The following is a 25,046-nucleotide window of genomic DNA, read 5'->3' as shown; positions in this document are numbered from 1 at the left end:
CTTCTGTTTCTATTTTTTGAAACAGCTTCGGTATTATTTCTTCTTTGAATGTTTGGCAGAATTCCCCAGGGAATCCATCAGGCCCTGGACTCTTGTTTTTTGGGAGGTTTTTGATCACTGCTTCAATCTCGTTACTGGTTATTGGCCTATTCAGGTTGTCAATTTCTTCCTGTTTCAGTCTTGGCAGCTTATAGGTTTCCAGGAAGGCCTCCATTTCATCCAGATTGCTCAGTTTATTGGCATATAATTGTTGATAATAATTTCTAATAATTGTTTCTATTTCCTGGGTGTTAGTCGTGATCTCTCCCCTTTCATTCATAATTTTATTAATTTGGGTCCTTTCTCTTTTCTTTTGGATAAGTCTGACCAGTGGTTTATCGATCTTATTAATTCTTTCAAAGAACCAACTTCTAGTTTTGTTGTTCTGATCTACTGTGTTTCTGGTTTCTAATTCATTGATCTCTGCTCTAATTTTGATTATTTCTCTTCTAATGCATGGCTTAGGCATCGTTTGTTGCTTTTTCTCTATTCCTTTAAGGTGTAGAGTTAGTTGGTGAATTTGGGATTTTTCTATTTTTTTGAGTGAGGCTTGGATGGCTATGTATTTCCCCCTTAGGACCGCCTTTGCAGTATCCCATAGGTTTCGGACCGATGTGTTTCGTTCTCATTGATTTCCATGAATTGTTTAAGTTCTTTGATTTCCTGGTTGACCCAAACATTCTTGAGCAGAGTGGTCTTTAGCTTCCAAGTGTTTGAATTTCTGCCAAATTTTTTCTTGTGATTGAGTTCCAGTTTTAAAGCATTGTGGTCTGAGAATATGCAGGGAATAATCTCAATCTTTTGGTATCGGTTGAGACCTGATTTGTGACCCAGTATGTGGTCTGTTCTCGAGAAAGTTCCATGTGCACTCGAGAAGAATGAGTATTCTGTTGTTTTAGGGTGGAATGTTCTGTAAATATCTATGAGGTCCATCTGGTCCAATATATCATTCAAAGCTCTTGTTTCCTTGTTGATTTCGTGCTTAGATGATCTGTCCATTGCGGAGAGTGGAGTATTGAGGTCTACAATTAACGTATTGTTATCAATATGACTCTTTATTTTGGTTAACAGTTGGCTTATGTAGATGGCTGCTCCCATGTTAGGGGCGTAGATATTTACAATTGTTAGATCTTCTTGTTGGATAGACCCTTTAAGAACGATATAGTGTCCTTCTGTGTCTCTAATTACAGACTTTAGTTTAAAATCTAATTTGTCTGACATAAGAATTGCTACACCAGCTTTCTCTTGAGGTCTGCTGGCATGGAAGATGGATCTCCATCCCTTCACTTTCAGTCTGGATATATCTTTAGGTTCAAAATGAGTCTCTTGTAGGCAGCATATGGATGGGTCCTGTCTTTTTATCCAGTCTGCAACCCTGTGCCGTTTTTTGGGAGCATTTAGGCCATTCACGTTGAGAGTGATTATTGAAAGGTATGAATTAATTGTCATCATGTTGCCTGCGAAGACGTTGTTTTTATAGAATGTCCCTGTAAATTTCTGTTGTAATCACTCTTGGGGTCTTTCCCCTTTTATAGAACCCCCCCTCTTAGTATTTCTTGCAGGGCTGGCTTAGTGGTCACATATTCTTTCAGTTTCTGCCAGTCGTGGAAGCTCTGCATCTCTCCATCCATTCTAAATGACAGCCTTGCCGGATAAAGTATTCTTGGCTGCATGTTCTTCTCCTTTAGTACCCTGAATATGTCTTGCCAGGCCTTTCTGGCCTGCCAGGTCTCTGTGGATGGGTCTGACGTTATTCTGATGTTCCTCCCTCTGTACGTAAGGAATCTCTTCCCCCTAACTGCCCTTAAGATGGTTTCCTTGGTTCTAAGATTTGCGAGTTTTACTATTACATGTCGGGGTGTTGGCCTGTTTTCCTTGATCTTGGGAGGGGTCCTCTCTGCCTCTAGGACATGAATGTTTGTTTCATTCTCCAGATTGGGGAAGTTCTCAGCTATGGTTTGCTCAAATACATCTTCTAGTCCTCTCTCTCTCTCCACTCCCTCCGGGATTCCAATTATTCTGACATTGGAATGCTTCATGGTGTCACTTACTTCTCTGATTCTATTTTCATGGATTCTGAGTTGTTTTTCCCTGGCCTCCTCTTTTCCCTTTTTATCTATTATATTGTCTTCCAGGTCGCTTATTCGTTCTTCTGCCTCACTTACCCTAGCTGTTAGATTATCTAGATTGGATTGGATCTCATTGATAGCATTTTTAAGTTCTGCCAATTCAGCTTTCATTTCTGCCCTTAGAGACTCTATGTTGCCATTAATTGATTTCTCCATTCTAGCCATTGTCTTCACAATTGCTAGCCTGAATTCCATCTCCAACATCTTGGTTATATCTGCATCCATTTGTAAATCTGCAGCATAAGTCATGATCTCTGAGTCTTTTCCATTTTGGGGGCTCCTCCTCCTAGTCACTGTTAATGGGTGTTTGAGGGAATGTATAGAGTCCAAATCATTGACCAGAACCCATGCAAGATGCACCTGTTTTCTTGGGACCTTAGGGTTGCTGGCCTCTTGTTTTCCCAGCCTGTCTTCTGGGAGAGGGGCCTGCTGTGCTGTTACTCAGGCATCCCTGTTTGGGCGGGGTTGCCCTGCCCCCCTGTGGCGGGGGATGGGCTCAGCGGGGATCAGTTTTTGGGGGCTTTTGTTCTCTGGCGGCTTTCCCTGGTGGCTTTCCGTGTCTCTTTCACTAGTCGGAGCAGAAGACACCATTTCCAACCCTCTGCCTCAGAGCAGAGAGACTGTAGTCTGTTCTTCAGTGAGCTCTCCAGGCCACACCGTCTCCGTTTCTGTCTGTGCTGGTATAAACTGCAGCGGCCTGGGTTGTGCGCCCCTCCGCAGCGCCCCCAGTCCTGCCTCCAGGTCGGAGCGGTCTCTGCCCTTTGTGCTTCTAAAACCTCCAGCTGCTCCCAGCTCGCACACGTGTGACCCCGCAGCTCTGGGTTTCTGCCCAGGGGGCTGCCCTAAAGTCCTTTCCTGCTGCTAGGGGTCTGGGAGTTTGTGCCCCATCCTGCATGGGAGGCTGTCGCTCACCGGCGGTGCAGGATCCCCACGGCCAGGCTCCCTCCCGCTGCCGTTTATCCTCAGATATCTGCCCCTGGAATCAGGGCTCCCTGCTTTGTACCTTGAAACCAACTGCCTGCGATATTCTGTTTGTAGAGATCCAGATCTTCTTACATCTCAGGCTGGGTTCATGGGTGCTCAGGGTGGTCTGGCAGATACCCAGCTCAATTCCGGGGTCCAGTTGAAATAGGGTTCCCTACTCCTCCGCCATCTTTCCTCATTTTTTTTTTTTTAAGATTTTATTTATTTATTAGAGAGAGAGAGAGCTCGTGCACCCGTGCTAGTAGGGGAAGGACAGAAGCTCCTAAATGCACTTTTAAACTTTGCTGTCTCTTGTATGTTTGGTAAGTTTGTTGAACAAAAATCCTGGATGATGAAAGCAAAAGTACTTCTAGATTATAGAACACAAAAGGAGAAAATTAGTCTTCCACAGAAGTAGTCATTTTGAGACACTTCTTTTTGATTGTCTTTTTTAGCAGTTGTACTTACTGTATCTGGGAGACAAGAGATAAGATATTGTTATCTCTTTCTTTACTTATTTTATGTAATGGAAGATGGAGTCAGCCATAGACCTTTGGTTTATTTCATTTTTATATTTTTCCCAACACTTGACACCTTCCTTGCCGAGCTGAGCTCACAGACTCTTGGTTCTGGAGCCGGGATGCAGTCACCGGCAGTTGGTGTTGATTGGTCTACTTGTCTGTGACGTCCTGGGACCCTGGTTCCATTGCTTTGAGGTGCCTCTTCCCTGGCAGCCGGTCTCTCTGTTAAACAATTTCTTGCTCTGTGCTCGTGTGTGTCCCCTGGAGCTGCAGACCCTGCCCAGGCCCCCGCTCAGCAGGGCAGTGCCACCCGAGGGGCTGCTGGGCTCCTGGGCTCCCCGGGAGGACATGGGGCTCAGGCAGGCTGCCACATGCAGGAGAGGGCCATTTGGGCCCAGTTCTGGGTGTGCAGGGGGTGAGGTGATAAGCAAGGGGCTTTAGGAAAGTTATGGCCTTGTGATCGGCAGTAGGCAGACCCGGCTCTAGTTTCTGGCATTGTGGAGGCTTGGCTCAGGGGTTTCTGCAACAGTCGGTGGCCTGACCGCACAGAAGGGTGTTCTTGTCTCAGGCACAGGCTCGCTGGCCATGGGGTGGCTGCTCCTCTGTGCTTGGCCTCCCCCTCGTGGCCCCAGCTGGCTGCTCTGTCTAGCTCTCTGCATCACGTTTGTCTTGGAGCAGCACGAAGGGCGACACGCACAGAAGGACGTGCCCCTCCCTTTCCAGCTGTTTTGTAGAAGTTGCTCACAGTGCTTCTCACATCCCGCAGCCAGAATTGAGGCACGGCTTATCCTTGGTGTATGGAACCGGGAAAATGTCACTCCCGATTGTAGCTGGTCCGTGTGCCTCCCCGAAGGCTGGGGCTTCTGACTGCTCGGGAAGAAGGGTTTCGGCATTTGCCCCCATCCGTCCCCATGTTCCCTGACTCACTCAGCAGGCGAGGCCCGGTTCTGCTCTGGGGGTCCTTCTCCCCCTCCCCCTGTTCTCTTCCTCCTGTGGCTTCACTGAGGTCTAGTGGACACACAATAAAATTCACCTCTTCGAAGTGTGCAGTTAGATTGGTTTGATACCTGTATGTAGGAATATGACCACCGCCTGAATCATGATCTAGGACACGTCCGTCACCCGGAAAACTTCCCTTTGCTGTCAGCCTCCCGTTCCCAACCCGTGCCCCTGTGAGGTACTCATCCGCTTTTGGTCTCTCGGGGTTTGCTTTTTAAGAATGTCCTACAAATGGAATCACACGGATTTGCAGCCTTCCCTGAGTGGCCTCCCTTAGTGCTCAGACACTCGTCCACATTGTCACGTCACTGCTAAGTGGGACTCTGTTGTCTGGGTGTATACCTCAGTGTGGTTACCCGCTCGCCAGTACTCGATGAGTACTCGGGCTCTTTCCAAGTGGGGTCATCGCAGATTTGCTGTAAACCTTGTAGAGCGCTAGCGAAGGCCCCTGTGCCCCCTCTGTGCTGAGTACGTGGCAGGAGGGTGGTTGTATGGGATGTGAATGTGTATCTGCTTCATGAGAAACTGACAGCCTAATTTCCACAGTGGCTGTCCCAGTCTGCACTCGCACCAGCAGGGCGTGAGAGTCTTGCTCCATATCCTTGTCAATACTCGGTATTGCCAGCCTTTTTAATTTTCGCCAGTTTTGAGTGGGTGTGTAATGTATCTTTGGGGATATAATTTGCAGTTCCCTGATGACTCATGATGTTGAGCATTTTCACATATGCAGATTTGCCATGTGTAGATCTTCTTTGATGATGTGTCTGTTCCATTTTTGCTCACTATTTTCCGGGGCTAGCTCACCCTGGAAATCACTATTTTATGGAAGCTCAGCTAGATTTGGAGGCCTTGGGACTTGTTTAACTGCTGATAGGAAGATCTTGAGATGAGCAGAGTGGATGGCGTAGGGCCAGATGGCCATTGCCCAGGCGCTCCCAGCCGGGAAGCAGAAGCACAGCTGGAGCCCATGGCCTTTGTCAGGAGGTCACTGCTCCTCCCCCCAGGTCGAATGGGTCCCAGGAGGACAGCAGACCTGTTAGCTCCAGTGCCTCAGGCAGCATGTGTCCCGGAGCTGCTGTTCAAGGCTACCTGTTGACGAACGGCTGACCAGACTCCTCTTTCTCTCACCTGTGGTGAGTGAGTGGCTGGTTCCCGCCGGGCCTTCAGATCTTACTGGAAGGTTGTCTTGTCAGAAGCGCAGTCCCTGATGACCCTCTCGTGGCGCTTCTTGTCGGATTTTTTTTTTATGTTTATGACAGGACTCCCTCTTCCTGTTTGTCCGCTCCCGAGGGCGCCGCTGGGCCCTGGCTGTGTCCTGGGTACCCGGAGCATCTCCTGGAACCTCATGGGATTTAGGAGATTTTGCTGAAATTGATAATTAATGTTTTTATCCAATGTTGTTGTCTGAAAGTAAAATTCATAACTTTTGGCTCCCTGTTTTTTTGATTGTTTTTTTTTTTTTTTTAAATCTTCTGCCCAGTGTTGGACAAACTAGATCTGTTACGTTAAAAAAATACGAATTCAGACCAGTGGCCCTGTGGCTACTATGGTGGGTGCAGTGAGTTTATTACAAGAACCATATTCAAATATCGCTGCTGGGCCTTTTCTACTGAGAAGTTCATCATCTACTGAGTGACTTTGCCTCCGTGGTTATTACATTATCTGCCCTCTTATCTGCTTCTTAGAGCAGTTTCACAAATTAGGGAAATAAGATGCTTTTTCCAATTAGCCATGTAGAAGTGATGTCTCATTACATTTAAACAGACACAGGGGATAATGAAACATGCATGCTTTTTAAGCCACATTATTTATGTGCAGCTTTTAGAATTAGGGCGATGAGTTTTCCATGGCCCTGAAGGATGGACATTTTCTAGGAGGCACATAGAAGCAAAGCGCAGGGGACTACGTTCAGAGTGGGCTCCTGCCCGCGGCCGTGCACTTCCTGTGCTCTTGTATGGAGACGCATGGGCCCTGCCCCCTGCCCACAGCTGGGCCGGTAGTAGTCGGAGGAAGACCGCTTCTGGAGGCTCTGGGGTTGGCTCTGGCCACCAACGATCTGGGCCCACATCCAAGTGGGTTCCTGACATTTGCCCACAGAGGACTCCTCAGCAGCCTGCTCTGCGTGGCCGACCCCTAGACCCAGGCCTGAGCCGGCCAGGTCAGCCCCACCTGCTCCTGCTATGGTGGGCCCGGCAGTGCCCCTGTGTTTCCTGCTGCAGCCCATTCAGAGTCTCTGTCCCATGCGACCTCGCTCAGAGGCGCAGCAGCCTGCACCGCTGGTGTCTTCCATCCCGGCTGCCTGGCAGGGGTCTGTTGGGTCAACGCAGCGAATCTGTGAGCTGTCTGCCAGGATTCTGGCTGTGGCTGAGCTCCTGGCTCTGTCTTGTCGGACTGTGAGAACAGGGCCCGGGGCCCCTTCCTCCTGCGGTCCCTGCGGTGGTGCCTGGCTTGCGGTACGGTGGCTGAATGATGCCACATTAAATCACACACACCTCCTGTGTGGGTATTCTGTAGGTCCTTCCACAGGAGAGGTGACGCTGGAGGGTCCTGCGGGCACTGGGCGTGTTCAGTGCTCCCCTTTCTGCGGCTTCTTCCTCCTTGTCTCTTCCTTTGGGTCATAATTGAACCATTCCCTCCACAGAGGTGGGGATGTGTTTGGGAGAGGCCCCAAAGTACTTATTTGTTATATAATCAGTTCACTAAACTCTCCTTTGGGACTCCGATCCATAGATCTTTCCTTTTCTGTCTCTGTTTTTATGGTAAAACATATCAGAGCGGAAGGATTTCTATAACATATATGTTCAAATTCAAAGACACGAGTAAGCATTAACTTACAGATGCCCACTGTTAGCTGAAGAAAGAGCAAGAGCTAGTGTCTGTGAAGGCCCCTCTCTGTCCCTCCCCAAACACCTCCCTGTCTCCCAGCAGGTGACCATTCTCTTGAATTTTGGTTGACCATTCTCTTGCTTTGCTGTCTGGTTTTATCATGTGTTTATATGCATATATATGTTTTTACCCTTTTTAGTTTTTATTTTGTAATGGGATCATTCTAAATATATTTGTGGTTGCTCTTTATGTCACAGCATTTGGTTTTCAGGGTTACGCGTTGGTGCCTGTGGGTGGTGTTCATTTTTTGGTGCTGCATAGTTCTCCGCTGCTTGGTGTGTGTGTTGATCCCTCTGGTCTCATGCCGCTTGGGCATTCTGGCCGTTTTCACTCCTGTGTGTTTTTTCAGGACGTCACTGTGCACGTTCCTGTGTGAGCCCAGTGTGCGCATAGAGAGTGCCCCTGGGGTGTGTATGGGGAGGGGTCCTGGGGGCTGGCGCAGGTGTGCACAGGTGACACTGGGTGGAGGTCTTGGGAAGAGTGCCCAGCGCTGTCCCTCTTGGGATTGTCAGGCTGAGTCCCCTGCCCTGGCTGTGGACATGAAGTGGTGGCCCGCTGGGCTTTTAACTTTCACTTCCTTAAGTGCACATGAAGTCAAGTATTTTTTCATAGGTTTCTTGGCCATTTGTATTTCTTCTGTTGTGAAATGCTTTTGTTCCATGTTTCTGTTGTGGTGTTTGTTACTTTGTTCTGTTGATTTAAAGGAGTTGCCAATCTGTTGAGGATGCTAATTCTGTTTTGGATGCATATGGATACATGCATCTCCCTTCCGGTAGTGGGTTGTTCTTCACCCTGATGGTGAGTAGACATTCAATTTACTGTGGCCAGTTCCCCGGTCTTCACCTTTATGATTATGCCTTTTTGCATCTGTTTTTATTTTTTAAAGATTTATTTATTTGAGTGAGAGAGAGAGAGTGCACACGCACGCGTTTGGGGGGAGGAACAGAGGGAGAGGGAGAGAGAAACTCAAGCAAACTCTGTGCTGAGCATGGGTCCTGACACAGGGCTTGATCTCACAACCCTGAGATCATGACCTGAGCCTAAACTGGGATGCAGACACTTAACCGACTGTGCCACCCAGGTGCCCCGCCTTTTTGCATCTTAAGACATTCTTTTTAACCTCATGGTTTCAAAGAAGTTTGAATCTTTCTAACAAGAGTTTTGAAGTTTTGCCCTTTAGATTTAGGGCCGTAATCTGTTTGGAATGGACTTTATGTGCGTGGAGTTTGACGTGGCAGTCTGATTTCTGAACACGTTCCCCACGTGGATAAGCAGTTGTGCCCCCACCCACGGATCGGCTCGGTCTTAAATCAGGATTCCATACGTATGTGGGATCCGTGTGGTCTGTCATCCATTCTGCTGGTCTGTCTGTCCGTTTGTCCCTGTGCTGGCTTCCTCTTGCTTCTGTGGTCTTGCCGTCCTGCAGGCCGGGCTGCCCGTGCCTCGTTCTGGGCCATTCGTGAAAATGTAAAATCAGCTCATTAGTTTCATGAAAATCCTAGAAATCACATCGAATCTGCCCATCAGTTGGAGAGAATTCACATTTTGTTTTTGCATTTCTTTAGTTCTCTGGATCTTTTATTCTTATTTTTTATTTTTTAAATATTTTGTTTATTTATTTGCCAGAGAGAGAGAGAGAGCGAGAGAGGGAACACAAGCAGGGGGAGTGGGAGAGGGAGAAGCAGGCTTCTCACAGAGCAGGGAGCCCGATGCGGGGCTCGATCCCAGGACCTGGGATCATGACCTGAGTTGAAGGCAGACGCTTAATGACTGAGCCACCCAGGCGCCCCGGATCTTTTATTTTTAAACAATGTTTTCTCTCTTGTCTTCTTTGGATACTCTCTAGAAAGGCAGTTGACTTTTGTCAGTGAATCTTCTATCTGGCACATTTTACTAACCTCTTTCATCAATTCTCATGTTTGTGTGTGGATGTGGTTGAGGTTTTAGAGAAGGTAATCCTATTACTTGTGAATAGTGGCAGTTTCTTTTTTTTTTCTATTTTGATACTTTTTTAAAAATTTGTTTTGTTTTGCTGGCTAAGACTTCTACTACAACACTGAATACAGTGGGGGAAGCAGGCATCCTGGTGTCATTCCTGATCATAACGGGAGGCCTGTTCACATTACACTGACTTAGGATAGTTACTCTAAGCGTTACAGTTGCTGTTTGTCATGTGAGGGGTGGTGCCTTGCTCAGGGTGTTGAAGTCATAAATGGTTGTTGAGGTTTATCAAGTCCTTTCTGCCTGTCATCTGATATGAGAATACATTTTTGCCCCCTTATTCTCTTAACGTGGTGGATTTTATTTGTAGACTTCCTGGTATTGAGGGACTGTATCTTCTGGAAGTAAATCTGGTTGTTAGGGGTAGATTGTTCCAGGGCCTGGCAGGAGCAGGTCAGTGGCCATCTCGTGAGCCACACTGCCAGAAGGGAAGTCTGGTCGCTCCTGAATTTGAAAAATGCTTCTTTCTGACCAGCCCCTGTTTCTTCACAACACTTTGACGTGTAGCAGTGTTTGTCGTGTTGAATCTTTGGCCTGGTAATAGTGACACTGTGATGTTTTGTTTGAAAGTGTTTTGAGTGTAGTGAGACATCTGTGCCTTTGCTAACCTATTAAACACTTGTCTTGAGCACAGAACGTGGGGCGTAAATTGTCATGTTTGAAGGAGGTGAGTGTCAGGTTGTTCACACACCACACTCGGCCTCGTTCTTGCTTTAAGAGAGGTCTACGTGATTAATTAGCATTGTGACAAATCATCAGTGGCCGTCTTGGTATGTCCGGCGTGTATTTTATGTGATAGGTGGCTACCTTTTGGTGCACATGTTAGATCTGTTATGGGCTCTTACTTGGTGTCATTCATCAGGTGTTAGAATTCATACGGGGCCGGTGTTCCTTGGATCAAGTTGCAAATGCTTGTGCTGTGGTAACTTCTTTCTGGGCCACGTTGCTTCTGGGTTTCCAGGGATGTGAGCCCCCCAGTCCTCCCAGCAGAGCTGTGGATGGTGTTGTTCCTTGCACAGAAATGATCTCCATGGTGCTTTGTGTGCTGTGTGTGGGTCGTGCATATGGCAGAGTGTTTTCAGATTTCTGAAATCAGATTTTTATAAGTCCTCATGAGCACAGCGGCCTTCTTGGGCTCAGTGTATTTCGTGTCTTAGACCACCGAGTGGTTCAGCAACCAGGGCACCCCGCGGTGCCGGCCGGGTCCTGCCCTGGGGACCCATGAGGTCATGGCATGTTTGCAGAGTGAAGACGGGGACCTCTCAAGCCCTCCCGGGAGCCTTCTGTGCAGGGATGTCCTTTGAGTTTTTTAGGAGAAACCTTTCTTGGTGTTCAGGCGTCTGAAGTCTGGCGAGCGAATGAGCTGGGAGTGCCTGCCATGTTTGCAATTTTTTCAGCCCCGGCAGTAACCGATAGTAGCAACTCTTTTATTACTGTTGTTGAGTGTAAGCTGGTTTGTAGAAAAGATACTTTGGGAAGAGTTTAAAGTTCGAACTACTTTTAATGAATTCCGACTCTTTAGACAAGCACATCAGGAATGTTAACAGAACTTTAATAGCTAATAAGACCCAATGTGTATTCATTGTTCGAGCCATTTCCCATCGTTCTGTGTTTTCACTAAACTTACCCTTACACGGGGGGCATCCTGCCTTTATTGTCCTTTGGCAGGTGGTAGTGCTACTTAACCTGACAGCACATTGCTTCACCTTGAGTTCACGTGCTGTGCCTGCTCTCTCCCCCTGGCTCACCACGCCGCTCCCTCTGGCCGCCCCCTGTGAGCAGTCTTGCTTGCACCTGCCCTGCCGCAGCGGTCAGTGAAACACCTGGACCTCTGGCAGATGACGTGGTGGGGGCTGTGACCCCCTGGAGAAGTCTGAGTGGACTCCCAGGCCTGGGCGTGGTCTCTGGCCTCAGCACAGTGCTGTCGAAGGGTGGCCACAGACAGGCCTGCAGGAAGTGGAGGGGGTCCTGTCGCTTCGTCCGGAAAGTCTGTGTGTGTATTGCCAGCCTTGTTCTGGCCGTGCGCAGAGCTGGAGAACAGCCCCGATCAGGGTGCTTTGGGGGGACACTTGAATTTGGAGGGTAACACTGAGTTGCTGATGTCCCCTGTGTCACAGTTCTGGGGAGCCTCTGTTTCCTGACCTGGTCCTCAAGCAACCTTGTGGGAAGAACATCCTGCCTCCCAGGCTGGCCGGCCCCGCCCCCCCCGTGCGCCCCCTCCTTGTGCCCCACAGGCAGGCAGCACAGGCCTGGGGTGTCCTGGTGGTGCCTTTGTTGCAGGCAGCGGTGAAGGTGCTGGACGGTGGCTTCCCGCCCCAAGCTCAGCTGCCTTTGGCACGTGGCGGGCGGCTCAGCGGCGCTGTCCTGTGGCCTCCTGGTGCTGGCCCTGGGGGCAAGGGCTGGGCAGGTGCAGGCACAGGGCCCCACGCCCCCCCCCAGGCCGCTTGCTGGGTCTCTCCTCCTGATTCCTGGCTTGGCCCCTCTGGCTTTGGACCCTTGATTTCGGTGACCCGCCGGCTCTGGCCTCTGTCACTTTCTGAGCCTGGCCCCAAGGGACCTCTGCGGAATTGGGCCTGGTCAGTGAGAGGTCTGGCAGTGGCCGGAGCTGTTCTCCTGGCGCCTTCCTTAGTAGGGCTCAGAGCCACTCGTCCTTGGGGTTGTACCATCAGTGTGGGCTGACCTTGGTGAATGTCCTTCACAAGATTCCTCTCGGATTTCGTTTTTAGTTGAGACTGTGTCAGGGAGCATTGGGCCCTGGGGGTGGAGAAGCCAGCAAGAGCGAATGCCTGCTCCCAGTTTGCCCCTCCGGCCCATCACTGGGTGTAAATTCAAGGGAACTGGTGCTAAACTCGTACCCCTTAAAGGGTCATGTTGTTGACTTTGAAAACACCTGCTTGGAAAAGGTGAGAGGAAAGCCCTGCTTGGTTGTGTCTCTTGGTGATGTCTGTTGTGAGCCTGAGCGCAGAAGCTTGGACGTCGCTCGGAGCATGCTGTGTACAAGAGCGGGCGTCAGATGCAGGTTAGAAGCCCCGCAGCACGCGTCCTGCCGTGTTGGGAACGGGGTCCCGTTTCCTCATGGCTTGCTCTCAGCGATGTCTCCTCTGTGGAGAGCTCATTACGATGGCAGTCAACTGGGAAAATATTTTCGGGGTAGCCCTCAGAGGTCCCATCCTGATGTGCTCACGGTCACGCGTGTGGCAGGGGCGGGATCTAAGGTGGGGCGCACTGTCGCTCAGGTCTTCACAGACCTTGTTAGGAATGGGGCTGAGGGTCTGTGAGACAGGAGCTGTCGGAGGGAGGCCGTGGGGACCCTGGGGCCCCACGGGACCACCTCAGGTGGTTTGGGCAGGGAGTTCTGGACGGTGCTGAGTGACTTAGACTCAGACCTGTGCTAGTTGTGATTTCAAACAGAAGCAAAGTCAAGTCAGATGAAGTGATTTAAGGTAAAAGATACAGGATAAATTAGTTAGTGATGAGAAAAAAAAAAAACAAAGAGAAGGCAGCCCTCAGCCTACCAACGGCACGTGTAGTTTCTGCTTTGGGCCTAGTCCTGCCAATCAGCTTTGCAGCCCGGCCCATGGTCGTCCCGGTGCAGCTGCGAGTGGACGGGTTAGATTTAGGTCTGGGCCAGGTGTCGTGCAGCAGCCCTGTCTCCCGGGGCCCCTGGGCCCCTGTCCTGTTCCAGCGCCTGGAAGGGAGCAGGGACAGGAGCTGGAAGGGGGTGGCCAGGGGCACGAGTGAACCTTGGGGCCCTCAGGAGGGGCTGTTGGGATGCTTGCTGCCCTACGGTTCCTGCTGGCCCCCTCTGCCCGAGGCCCCTTTGCCTGGCCACCCTGCACATGACACCCTCCTCAGCGGGCAGGCAGCTCAGGACTTTGTTCTCCTCCATGTGCTGGGTTTGTGAGCTCCCAGTGTCAGCAGGCATCCTCCCTACATGGAAATCTTTTCTACATTATTGCAATTAATGGAAAGTTTTTTCCTCCGAGGAGTCTAGACAAGGCTGAACTGTCTGTCACCTCGTCAAAGGTAGGCTTCCGCCTGCCCCCTCAGATAGATCGCTGCTGCTGCGTGTGCTGGGGGTGGCGTCTGGCTGTGCCACTGGGCCAAATCGGGCGCGTAGGACTGGGGGTGCCTGCCAGGGAAGGTGTGTGGGCCTGGGGCCTGCAGATGCTTTGGTTGGGGGTGGGGCCCCCCGTGGCTTCCTGGTGTGTCCCCGGCGTGGCAGGACAGTCTGACAGGATGAAGAGAGGCCAGTTACTTACCTTCTCTTCCTCCTTTCCTGCCAAAGAAACATAAATCCTGGTGTTTTATTTCTTATGTTCTAAATTAATGGCTGTTGTTAGAAATAATATGCAAGGAGATGAGGGGCTCTGGGGGCAGCTCTGTAATGACAGGGAGAGCTGAGAGTGCTCACTCAAGACAGATGTCAGGGTAAAGGGCCTGTGAGCCCCAGAGTGACTAGCAGAAGCGGTTCAGCTGGTGTGGACGTTGGCGTGCACGCAGAACTGCGGAGGTGGCTGGGTGCCGCTGTCAGGAGTCGGGACAGGGCGGGAGGGGGCGTTCCCTGAGGAGGATGCTCAGACGCTTCTCCTGTGGAAAACGGAGCTGGTGCTGATGGGGTGGACGTGGGTGCTCTGCCTTGCGCTCACGTGGCGTACTCTCCCCATGCCCGGGCCTTGGCTTGTGGCTCGGAGATAGGAGAGTCTTCCGATGGTGAACATGAACTCCCTGCATACAGGACCGGTTCATCATGCGAAGCGTGATGGCTCTGACTCAGCCCAGGGGCTTCCCGAGCCTTGCGTTGTCCCCCTGCCTCCTGGCTGCGTCCCCCTCTGTGCTCTGCTCCTCCTGCCTCCTGAAGAACTCCGTATCAGCCTTCACTGTGCTGTTTTCCTGTTGTCGCCTCCTCTTCTAGTCTCCCTGTGCCACATGCTCTCCCACCGCCTCCCCGTTAGTGCAGCTGGGTCCCCCTGCCCTCCAGTCTGTTTTGCCTCTCCAACAAGTGGGGGGCCCCTGATGTCCCCACCGCCTGGCATCTGAGGAGCTGGGGCTGGAGCACCACTTGATGGAGAAACAGAATGGAACCACTGGTCCGGGTCCCAGGTGTTGTCTGAGATCTTGCCGGAATGGGAAGGTCCAGGTGCTCACCGATGGCACAGACGCTGGAGAGCAGAGGCAAGAGCAGAGCCAATGTGAATACACATTGGGTCTTATTAGCTATTAAGGGCTCAACACGAAGGGGCTCCTTCACGCCTCCATTCAGCAAAGAGTTCCAGGGTTTTCCTCTGGGCCCGTTATGTGCCAGGCCTGAGGGCACGGAGTGAGCGGGATGCAGGAGGACCCTTCCTCAGGGGGCTCAACGTGGGAGTGGTTGGAGCTGCGGCCTCGGAAGAGGGGCTGCTGGCCCAGCTGGGGTGGTACAGGAAGTTGGCTCTCAGGAGGCGGCCCTGGAACTCTGACCTAATGCTGCAGATCAGGGGTGCTGGGGCGTTGCAGGTGGAAAGAAGACGTGCAGGTGCCTTGAGGAGGGGACAGAAGTGACTGGTTTGGTGAGAGAAGACCCAGCGGAGGTGACAAGGTGGGGAAGGGAGTGGTAGGCCAGGCACCTTGGAGTCAGGGCCAGGAGTTTGCATTTACCCTCCGGCGACCACGATGTGACCTGATGTGTGTCGGGAGCTCTGCTGCCTCTCTGGGGGGTGTGCGGTCCGGGGTGTTACAGGGGGACCAGACACGAGATGACGGCCACTAGCTGGTGGCAGCGGAGCCGAGTGTTTTGGAGGCTGCTGTGGGGGTGAAGACGTGAGGGAGCCCTCGTTCTCCGTGGCCTCGAGGCTGGACCTCCGGGGTGAGGACCCGCAGACATGTGTCTCTTTAGTGGCACAGCCAGGATTTGCATCCGTCGTCACAAACCTCCACGGCTGGCCGTGCTTTTTCGGCATTTTAGCCTGCCTTGTTAAAATGTCTTGTTAAAAGCCATTTTTGGCGCGCCTGGGTGGCTCGGTTAAGCGTCTGCTTCAGCTCAGGTCATGATCCCGGGGTCCTGGGATCGAGCCCCGCATCGGGCTCCCTGCTTAGCTTGGAGTCTGCCTCTCCCTCTGCCCCTCCCCCTGCTTTTGCTCGCTCACTTGCTCTCTCTCTCTCAAATAAATAAATACAATCTTTTAAAAAAAAAGAGCCATTTTTGTTTTTGTTTGAACTACTTGTCTCTTTGTTTACATGTTACTGGGATTAAAGCCTTAAGGGTATAATTTTCAGGTTCTCAAGAGAGATAAGTAGAGTTAAGTATAAATAATTTGAACTACCTGATTGATAGCTTTTCTTTAATTAATGGGAAATCTGAATTCTGGAAGTTTTCCCAAAGTAGTACAGACACAGGGCACTCTGCAGGCTGTGAGCGTGAGGGCCGGCCCGTGCTTCTGGAAGACTGCGCGGGGCCCAGGTGAGGGGCAGTAAGGCGATTGCTAGGTTGTTGGCTCCCTTATAGACGGCTTTGCAAGCACATGAACGGTCTGTTTGGGACTGAGAAGGCTCAGCTGCCTCCTCCTACCTCCTTGCTCAGCCGTGTTTACCAGATGCGTTTGCCCCTGAGTGCTTTCCTCAGTTTCCCCAGGTAATATCCTGTGGAGCCTGGTCCATCTCAGGACAGCTTGCTCTGGACTCTGCATGAGGGAAGCTTTGGGACTGCGTCAGGAGCCCCGGCCAGCAGGTCTTCCCTGCTGCTTTCTCAGACCTTCTGTGGCCTCTGGGCCTAGGAATCGCGAGCAGGCTGCTCCAGTTGCCCGCACGGGTGCTGGCTGCACTGAGAACACTCATGTCCCCTCCACATTTCCTGCTGTGCGGAGCCGGCTCAGTCATCTGCACCAGCTTTTCTTCCGTTCCAGGGTTGCCAAGCGAAAACCTGCATTCCTGCTTGTGAGTGGGGTTAGGGTGTGTGTGTGTGTGTGTGTGTGTGTGAGAGAGAGAGAGAGAGAGAGAGAGAGAGAGAGAGCCAGCCAAGTGCTCTGAAAGTCTGGGGCTTAGTGAAAGGGTTGGGAGGGGTCCATTGCTGACATGATCACTTCCCCAGGATAGATTACAAAGCAGGAAAGGAGATTTCCCTGCCCTGAGCTCTGGCTTTTCTTCCAGTGCACACGCACACCTGCCCGCACACAGGTACCACACATCTGTGTGCACACGCACCTCACACCTGTGCACACATGCCACGTATCTGTGTACACGCATGTGTGCACACCAGGCCCCTTTGATGACCAGGTCCCTGCTAGGCCTTGGACAGGTGGAAACCAAGTTTAGATGTAGTTTGCTCACCAGGAGCTCACGGATGTTGCTGTTTCTTTCTTACCATATAGTTATAATTTTTTGGTGTTCTCTCCTTTTTGATTTACATATGAAAACAGCTCTTGTGTACTAATGCAGATCGGTGGTGGCATTTAGTTAAGCCTCACAAGACCACCTTTTAGTCAAGATACCAGCATGGACCTCTGGCTCTGCTGCTCTGGGTGAATTGCTTACCCTGTGGCTGCCTGAGCTTCTTATCTGTATGAGTTACCCATTCCTCTGTAACGACATCATCACAAACCTGGCACTTCAAACAACACACACTTATTCATATTTGTTGTCCTGCAGTTTCTGTGGGTCAGGAGTCTGAGCATGTCTTAGCTCAGGATCTCCCCAAGTGGCAAACAGTTGTGGTCTGGGCTGCAGACGCATCTGCGGCTTGACTGGGGAAGGACCCGCTTCCAGGCCCACGTGGTTGCTGGCAGGATTCGGTTGCTGGTAGGCTGTGGAGCTGTGGCCTGGGTTCCTTGCTGCTTCTCAGCTGCCCTCAGGTCCTGGGCACACGGCCCTTTCCTTATGCAGCTCACAGTGTGGGAGCCTGTGTCCTTGAAGGCAGCAGGGAGAGTGTCTCCCAGCAGGACGGTTGTTGTCCTGTATGACATAATCTTGCACATCCCATCCCCTGTGCGAAGCAGGGTGCAGGGCTGTTCACACTCAAGGGGAAGGGGCCACACAAGAGCTCATACACCAGGAGGTGGGGGGGCACAGGGCCATTCGGGGTCTGTCTGCCACCTTGTCTGAAAGGGGCAGTAATCATACCTGCCTCCACGTTTAGAGGAGGATGAGCTAGTGAAGGTGGTTAGGACAGTAGCATTTAATCGATGTTGGCAAGTATTGCGTGATCACACTAGCATTGTCATTACTGGGGTTAGGTTGCTTACTGATGCCCACGTACTGCACCGTGGCATTCAAGGCTATCCCCAGTGATTCCTTCCTGTTCTCAAGGCACCCCTGCATCTCTCCTTTGCTCTCAGTGGCCTCCGGGACGCAGTGTGTACCACCGTGGAGCCTTTCCATCCATGTGTTTGTGGGGCTGACGCTTCTTCTTTGTTCCCAGCCCTCCTCAGGCCTGGTTGTCGTGTGGCGACCACACAGGTCCTTGCTTCCTGCCCTAGGTCACTGGGAGGGTGCTGCAGACAGTGCCCCCTGCACCATGTGGTTGTCTGTTCTGGTGCCTTGCTTGGGTGCCCCGCCCGGGAGTTTCTTTCAGAGTAGGCTGAGCCCATCTCTGGGTGCTCCGCTGCCATGTCTTGAGGGTAGCCCTCAAGGGGCTGTATAGGGGCCATGCGAAGAATGGCCGAAGGTGTGGCCTGATCCCATCCCTGGGTGCTCTTGGAGTCATCCAGCGTTGCCCTGTGCAGGGGCTGAAGGCCGTGCTGGGAATTGAAGGAGCCACCCTGCGCCGGGAGGCACGGGCCAGAGCGGGTACTTTTCACCTCGCTGGGCCCCATCGTCTCACCTGTGGGTGTCCGGCTGGGGGCCTGCCTGAGCTGATGGTGGGGGTGCACCTGCGCTCTTCAGGCTCCGCTGTTCCTGGCCACGTCATGGCTGAGTGTGCATGCACGGGAGTTCCCCATCCTCCGGGTTGTCTTTGCTAGAACTTTCCAGTGTGGGGTAGAAACCTGCCCGTGAGCTGTACACATACTTCAGGGTCTTATTCGTGAGGAGCTGCTTAGCTGACATCCACGGCTCTGCACTGCTCTGCGGCGAACTATCCCAAGTGTGTCCTGCCGGGCACTGCGGCGAACTATCCCAAGTGTGTCCTGCCGGGCACTGTGGTGAACTATCCCAAGTGTGTCCTGCTGGGCACTGCTCCTGCTCGTCCTAGTGCAGCCCGGCCCTGCCCGCTCTCTGCCCCCGGTGCAGTCTCCGTGCTGACTGTGCCCTCACTTGCTCAGCCTGTCCCTGCCCTGGCCACGGCGAGGAAACGGTTGGGATACTGTCCCGGGCTTTCCTTGTGTCCAGGTGGCCGGGCCGGGCCATGCCTGCTGCGTGGCGGCTGGGGGGGGGGGGGGGGGTGGGTAGGGTCTATGAGAGGGGTCCTCCCCTGCATGGACTCCGCGTCCCTGTCTACCACTGTGTCACTGCACTGGCGGGTCGAATGCGCTTCCAGCGTCACCAGGGTGAGGGAGCCCAATGTGGCGGCACAGTGTCAGCCACATTGCGTTTGCACAAGAGAAATGGCAAATGATGCCACGTGTTGAGTGGTTTTGGTCTTTTGCTTTTGTTTGAATATTCTTGCTAGTTCTCGCTAGAAAGCTGTTGTAAAATGAGACACAGGTATGAACGTATGTGCACGAATGCACGACTCATTCAGCAGCAGGTACTTAGCAGCTGCCCTGTTGGGACAGGCTCTGTGCCCAGGTGCCCCGGCTTACGTGCTGGTTACTTTATTTGTTGGGAGCAAGCATAGTTGATGGTGTACAAGGGTGGGCACCAGGCTGGGGGCCTGGATTCTAGGGCTGGTGGTGCCCCTTGTTGCCCGTGGGCCCTGGGTTAAGAGACTTGCCCATCTAGGCCCCAGTGCTCCCACTGTAGAGCTGAGTTGGTGTTGATTTGGGGATGCGGACCACAAGCTCGGTGATATTTGGGAGTGAGGGCAGTGCAGAAAGGGGCTGACCTCCTTGGGTACCAGCACAGTTAGCCCTGCAGGCTCAACCTGTTTGGAAATGAGGCAGTTCATGTGCTGTTTGGGCATTTGCTCGTTTAGCCTGCCCCGTGTGCTTTCTTAGCATGAGGCCTGGGTCAGCAGCAAAGGTCTTGTAAGGGGAGAGAGGAGGCTAAGCTACTCCTGTGTCCACGGCCTGGGTGATGGAACGGCTGGTGGGAATGTATGTAATGGGAAGATGCTGGAGCAGGTGCTCTTGGGTGATGATAACAGACTGGTGGCTGACAGAGGTGGGGGTGGTTGTGGGTGCAATGGGCGGGGGGGTCAACGTAAAGTAAGTCAGGGGATGTAATGGACAGTGTGCTGTTTAATAATACCGTGTTGCATGTCTCAAAGTTGCTAAGAGATCTTCAAAGTCCTCATCACGAGAGAAGAAATTTGTAACTATGTATGGTGACGGGTGTTAATTAGACTTACATATATTACAAAAGATCATTTTGTAATATATACCAATATTGAGTCACTATTCATATATTGTACATCTGAAACTAATATAATGTCATATATCACTTCTGCCTCATTTAAAACAATCTGTTTACCATATGAGGGAAATTCAGAGCATCTTTCCATGTACCCCCTCCCCTGACCACAACCCCCCTCCCCCCACCATGCTTCCTTCCTTCTCTCCATTCACTCATCCATCCTTGGGTGCACCTGCCCACCCACCTGCCCGGTCCTCTGCTCTCCGGTCCCTCCACACGGAGGGAGCACTCACCCAGAGGCCAGGTGCTGCTGTACCGCCTGACCACGTCCTGGGCAGCCATGTGCAGTCTCTGCCCGTGGAGCTTGGGGGGGGGGCGGTGTCTCCTATGGGAGCCAGCTCGTGTGGCAAGGCTGAGCTCGGGGCTCGGTGAGACACTGAAATTGCTTTTAAGTCAGTAAGAAATTAAGATAATAGGAATTTTATGAAAAAATTAAGTAGCAATTAATACTTTGTTTACATTTTTACTTTTAATATTAGAGACAGTGAAAAATGTTGATCGTATATATGTATTTTGAGGGAAAGAATGCATACATTTTAAAGTTTCTGATGTGTTTATTTTTGCTTCACCACCTGTTCAATTTTCTTGCAGATTTTTGAAAGGATATTGTTTATATGGGCGATACGTCACCCTGCCAGTGGATATGTTCAGGGGATTAATGACCTTGTCACTCCTTTCTTTGTAGTCTTCATGTGCGAACACATAGGTAAGACCATATCGTGATTTTTTTTCCCTGCAGACATTAAACGTGAACTTTGGTGGCCTTGCCGAGTTACTATGCATCATTGCACCAATGTTGAGATGTGCCATTAAGTTAAATGTTGTAATGACAACTAAAAATAGTATAGTTTTCTCATTGATGCCAGCTTTAAGAAAAGTCTGTAAACCCACGTGTTTAACTACTGAAGAAGACATTAAGATGCAGTGTTTATGCTTACTGTCTTCTTTTTAATCATACACAAGGAGTGTGGTTTTGTTCTGATGGCTGGCTTTCACGGGGTGGATTTGAATGGATTGGGTCAAGGTGGTAGCCCGTTAGTGGAATGTTCTGCTGACAAGCTAAAACCTGAGCCCTGTTTGATTGCATTCTGCAGCATGTTGTCTCCTTTCTGCCTTTGATACTAGTAGCGGTTCATTTTATGGGAATGTTAATTACATGCAAAATAATTAGTTTAACGGAGATTTAGGTTGGGCAGTGTGGTCTCTCTTTGAGTGCTGTGTATTTTTTCCCCCATTTATGTTATAGCAGTCAACTGCTGAAAATTCTGAAAATATAAATGTGGGATCTACTTTTTAATTTATCTATGGATAAAAAATAAATAACCAGAGGAGGGATTTGCTGTTTGCCTGTAGCATTTTTATTAAAAACAGATTTTAATTTGTCTTCACGTGAACCTTCCCAACTTGATATTTGTTTGTTTTTATGAGATTGTGTCTTTAGCCGCTTCAGCTTCTCATCATGGTTGTGATCCGAGGGAGGAGGTTTGGCCGGGACAGATTACCCTCTGAGGATGAGAACATGCTCGTTCAGTGCGTTTTATTGCAACCTCTCACACTTTGTTTGCGTTGCTGATTTCATAGGAGGGCTTTCATTGCTAAGCAACTAATGAGGACCACCACGGCTCCGTCCCTAATCGGCTCTCATGTAGGGGAGAAGCCTGCGCCCGAGAGCGCTTGCTTTTCTGCTTCTTCCTCCCGCCTTGACAGATAATGAAAATGTTCTTAATGATCCTAGAACAGTAGGACCTGTCAGTAGACTTCGGGGTTGTTAATTGAAAGAAGAAGTTCAGCTGAGATGTGATTAGCGAATTGATATTGCATGTTAAATAGACCATTTAATTCATGTGGTAAGTAAGTTTGTCTTAACTACTTTACCACCAACTCATGCCGTAAGACCCAAGCCATCCTTAACTGCGTTTGCCTGAATCGTCAGCGAGACGGACTGTGGTGGTCATTGTCTCGAAGAGAGAAGAACCAGAGGAGCTAGGATTTGTGCTCTGCCCTGCCTTCCTGTGACACCCCCTCTGCACACACTTGCGCACACGCACCAGGACTTGCACGTCCGCCGAGTGGATGTACGGGGTGGTTTGGGGACATTTGTATAAAACGCACCATTTATTTCTGGCCGTTGGCTGTGTCTTTAAGTGGACACGTGTTACCTTTCTGTCCCGGCCTTCAGGTATGATTGGTGGACGTGACTTCTTTCACCTCTTGTCATCCATGCTTGGGGGTGTTCGTGTGTCGGTCCTGGTCCACCTCCCCTGACTTCAGAAAGCCTCAGGTCTGTTGAAGTGTCCTGGGGACCGACCCGCCAGCTCCTAGGCGGCAGTGTCATTCACGAAGACCTTCATGGGGCGGGCGCCGGGGCGCTGGCCTTGGGCAGAGCACGGGTGTGTGGAGACCGCGTCAGTTCAAGTCAGCCCATGTCAACAGGGCATCTCCTGGCCCTCGGCGGGGTGGTAGGGACGCAGGCGAGCAAAGCGAGTGTGGTTCCTGCCCCCTTGAGCTTGTGGTTACAGCAGGAAGACAGGTTTTAGACCAGTAACAAAGAGGTTTAATGAAAACAGACATTCGTGTTATCTTGAGGTGTATGGGGTGCAGGAAAGCAAACCCAGGCTAGAGCTCGGAGGACTCTGTGTGGCGCTCCAGCTGTACCTTGTGGGATGAGCAGGGGCGTTGTGTGGAGGGAGCATGGGAGTGCAGTGGACGGGCTGGAAGACCTGCTGTGATGCTGGGCCCGGTGATGAGGGAGGACGGTCCCCATAGGATGAGTCCCCGCGGCAGCTCTGGGACAAGTCTGCTGGGCGCAGGGAAGCCCGGGCGCTGTGCGGAAGCTCATGGGCACGGGGCGCACGTGCTGCCAGCCACCGGGCTGAGGGTGTTCTGCTTGGCTGGGTTTTTAAGCGGGTAAACCTTAGATGCTTTGCTTATTAAAGATCTTGCAGATACAGTTTTTTCCTTCAGAGTGTGAAACCTGGTCATAGGATTGTGTGGTTTGGATCCCTGAGCGTCCTGCAGGACTTTGGGGTCTGCATTCTGTTCCCACATGACCGTTCAGACGCTCGCGGTGCCCAGTGGCACAGGGGTCAGCCCGCGTGCGCCCTCCCTCCCAAAAGATGCCCGTGACTCCGTCCTCAGGGCAAGCATGTGTTGTTTTGGTTTTCCTTTCTTCTAAGCTGAACTCTGGGAAATAGTCCCCATTAATTGAGGGGAGAAGAAGCCCCTCCTGGTGTGAGATCCCTCCAGGTGCCCTCGGGCTGCGGTGGGCAGAGCTGCTGGGCCTGATGGGGAGCCAGGCTTTGCCTGTGGAGGGGTTGTTGCGGGTCCTTGGCTCCAGGCCTGCTGTGCTCCTGCTGGTTCACGAGGGAGGAGGGGAATCCGGCTCCAACGACTGTGATGTCCCAGGCAGGGGCAGCCACTTCTGAGCAGCAGGAGTCCTGACTTTGCAGGTACTGCCACATAGCGGCCTCTTAATGCCATGTTTTGTGACTTGAAAAAGGTGGAGATGGGAAGTGAATGGTGGCTGACGTATCTGGGGTTGACAAACAGGGTCTATTTCAGAGGACTTTGGCTCATCAAGTAGATTGACTGCTTCCTTTGCAGAGGGTTGGTTCGTCTTCATTGGTAGGCTGCCCAGGATGATGAGTGGTGGAAGCAACTTGCAGGGGCAGAAAGAAATGGTCAGAGAACACTGGGAAGCCGGGAACATGGGGAGAACAGGAGTAGCCTGGAAATGGAACAGCGTGGAGCCGGTCCAGTGGCCCTGACGGTCTCTCAGGGCTGTTAGCACAGCGCTAGGATGGGTCCGAGTCGTGTGCCACCAGCTCAGGTCTCCTCGCGGAGCACCTCACACCCCTGGGGAAAGGCCGGTTGGTCCCACTTTCAAAGGTCACAGCGTCCCCAGATGCAGGCTTAGCACGCACATATGCTAACACAGGCACACACGTGCGTGTGTGCACACAACGCATGCCAGCCACCACTTCTCTACGTAAATGTGGCACAAATCCTTGACTGCCCTTTGAATGGGCCCCCAGTCTTGGGTGGGCTCTGGAGGCTGGCATCCTCAGGAAGGGTTGGGGAGGAGGTCAGGAGACTTCCTGTGATCTCAGAGGTAAGGGTGGCAGTGTGCAGAGCCCGTCCAGATGTGGAGCCTGGTAAATACAGTCATTTAGGGTGCACTGCAACCTGGGGAGTCCCCATGAGTGGACTTCTGTAACAGGAGTGGATAATATGCTCAGAAAATTCCACCATGGAAGAGTGCCCAATGCCGGGAAGGTTTGGGAATTTATGAATCCGTTGTGGAAGAGTGCCTGATGCCGGGAAGGTTTGGGAATTTAAGGGGCTGAAGCCTTAGGGATAAGAAGCTTTAGGTGCATAAACGCTAGGTTTGCTGACGTGTGAATGTGCCCGTTCTAGATCCGAGCCACGCCTTGGTGCCTGATCATGCAGATTGCATCCTTGACCCAGAGGGTAGGCAGAGTGTGCAGGACTGTCTAGCCAGCACACCTGGTAGATATGTCACCTTCCTCTCGAAACAGGCATGTGACAGTTTCTTGAATTTTACCTTTTGGAAGTTAGAGGAAGCAGCAAGGTAGCTACTACTTCGGACTTATTTCAGGCCCCTGAGGAAGGCAAGTCAAGAATAAGGTTGAGAGAGGACCCACGCTGTCCCAGCAAAGACAGGGACCTTGTGCACAGAGAGACATCGTGGGCTGATGGGAGCAGGCCCAGAGGCAGGTGAAGGCAGGGCCTGGCGCTGGAGAGAAAGTCCTGGTCCGTGAGGTGGTGAAGGGGTTGACGTAGAGGGGAAGGAGGCTAATGGGAGCGGGGGAGTGGTGAGGAGAAGGAGAAGTCTGGCACGTTCCTAGGGTCCAAGGTGGATGTGGTGCCATTGTCCTGGACAGGCAGCTGGTTTGGGAGGTGAGATGACCATTCTGAGTTCAGACACGGTGACCTGGAGCTGGGGGAGAGGTTTGCACTGGGGGTTGCGATGAGAATTGTTGCCCTGGGGGTGGCAGCTGAG

The 25,046-nt window shown here is 51.6% G+C and overlaps 1 protein-coding gene across 2 annotated transcripts in view; it reads left to right on the top strand.

Annotated features, from left to right (window-relative positions):
- TBC1D22A (TBC1 domain family member 22A) overlaps nucleotides 1–25,046 on the top strand; it is a 336,855-nt gene that overhangs the window by 111,632 nt on the left and 200,177 nt on the right. For both annotated transcript variants that reach the window (XM_073882613.1, XM_025881542.2), the window contains one exon: nucleotides 20,615–20,729. In XM_073882613.1, coding sequence (XP_073738714.1) covers nucleotides 20,615–20,729 — 115 coding nt within the window. The remainder of the gene's footprint in view (nucleotides 1–20,614; nucleotides 20,730–25,046) is intronic.

Source organism: Callorhinus ursinus, unplaced genomic scaffold (genome assembly GCF_003265705.2).
Source record: "Callorhinus ursinus isolate GAN/ISIS: 27379988/994484 unplaced genomic scaffold, GSC_fseal_2.0 scaffold48, whole genome shotgun sequence".
NCBI classification, from domain to species: Eukaryota; Metazoa; Chordata; class Mammalia; order Carnivora; family Otariidae; genus Callorhinus; species Callorhinus ursinus.
Note: the sequence above shows the minus strand (reverse complement) of the source record. Positions and strands in the feature narration are given on the sequence as shown.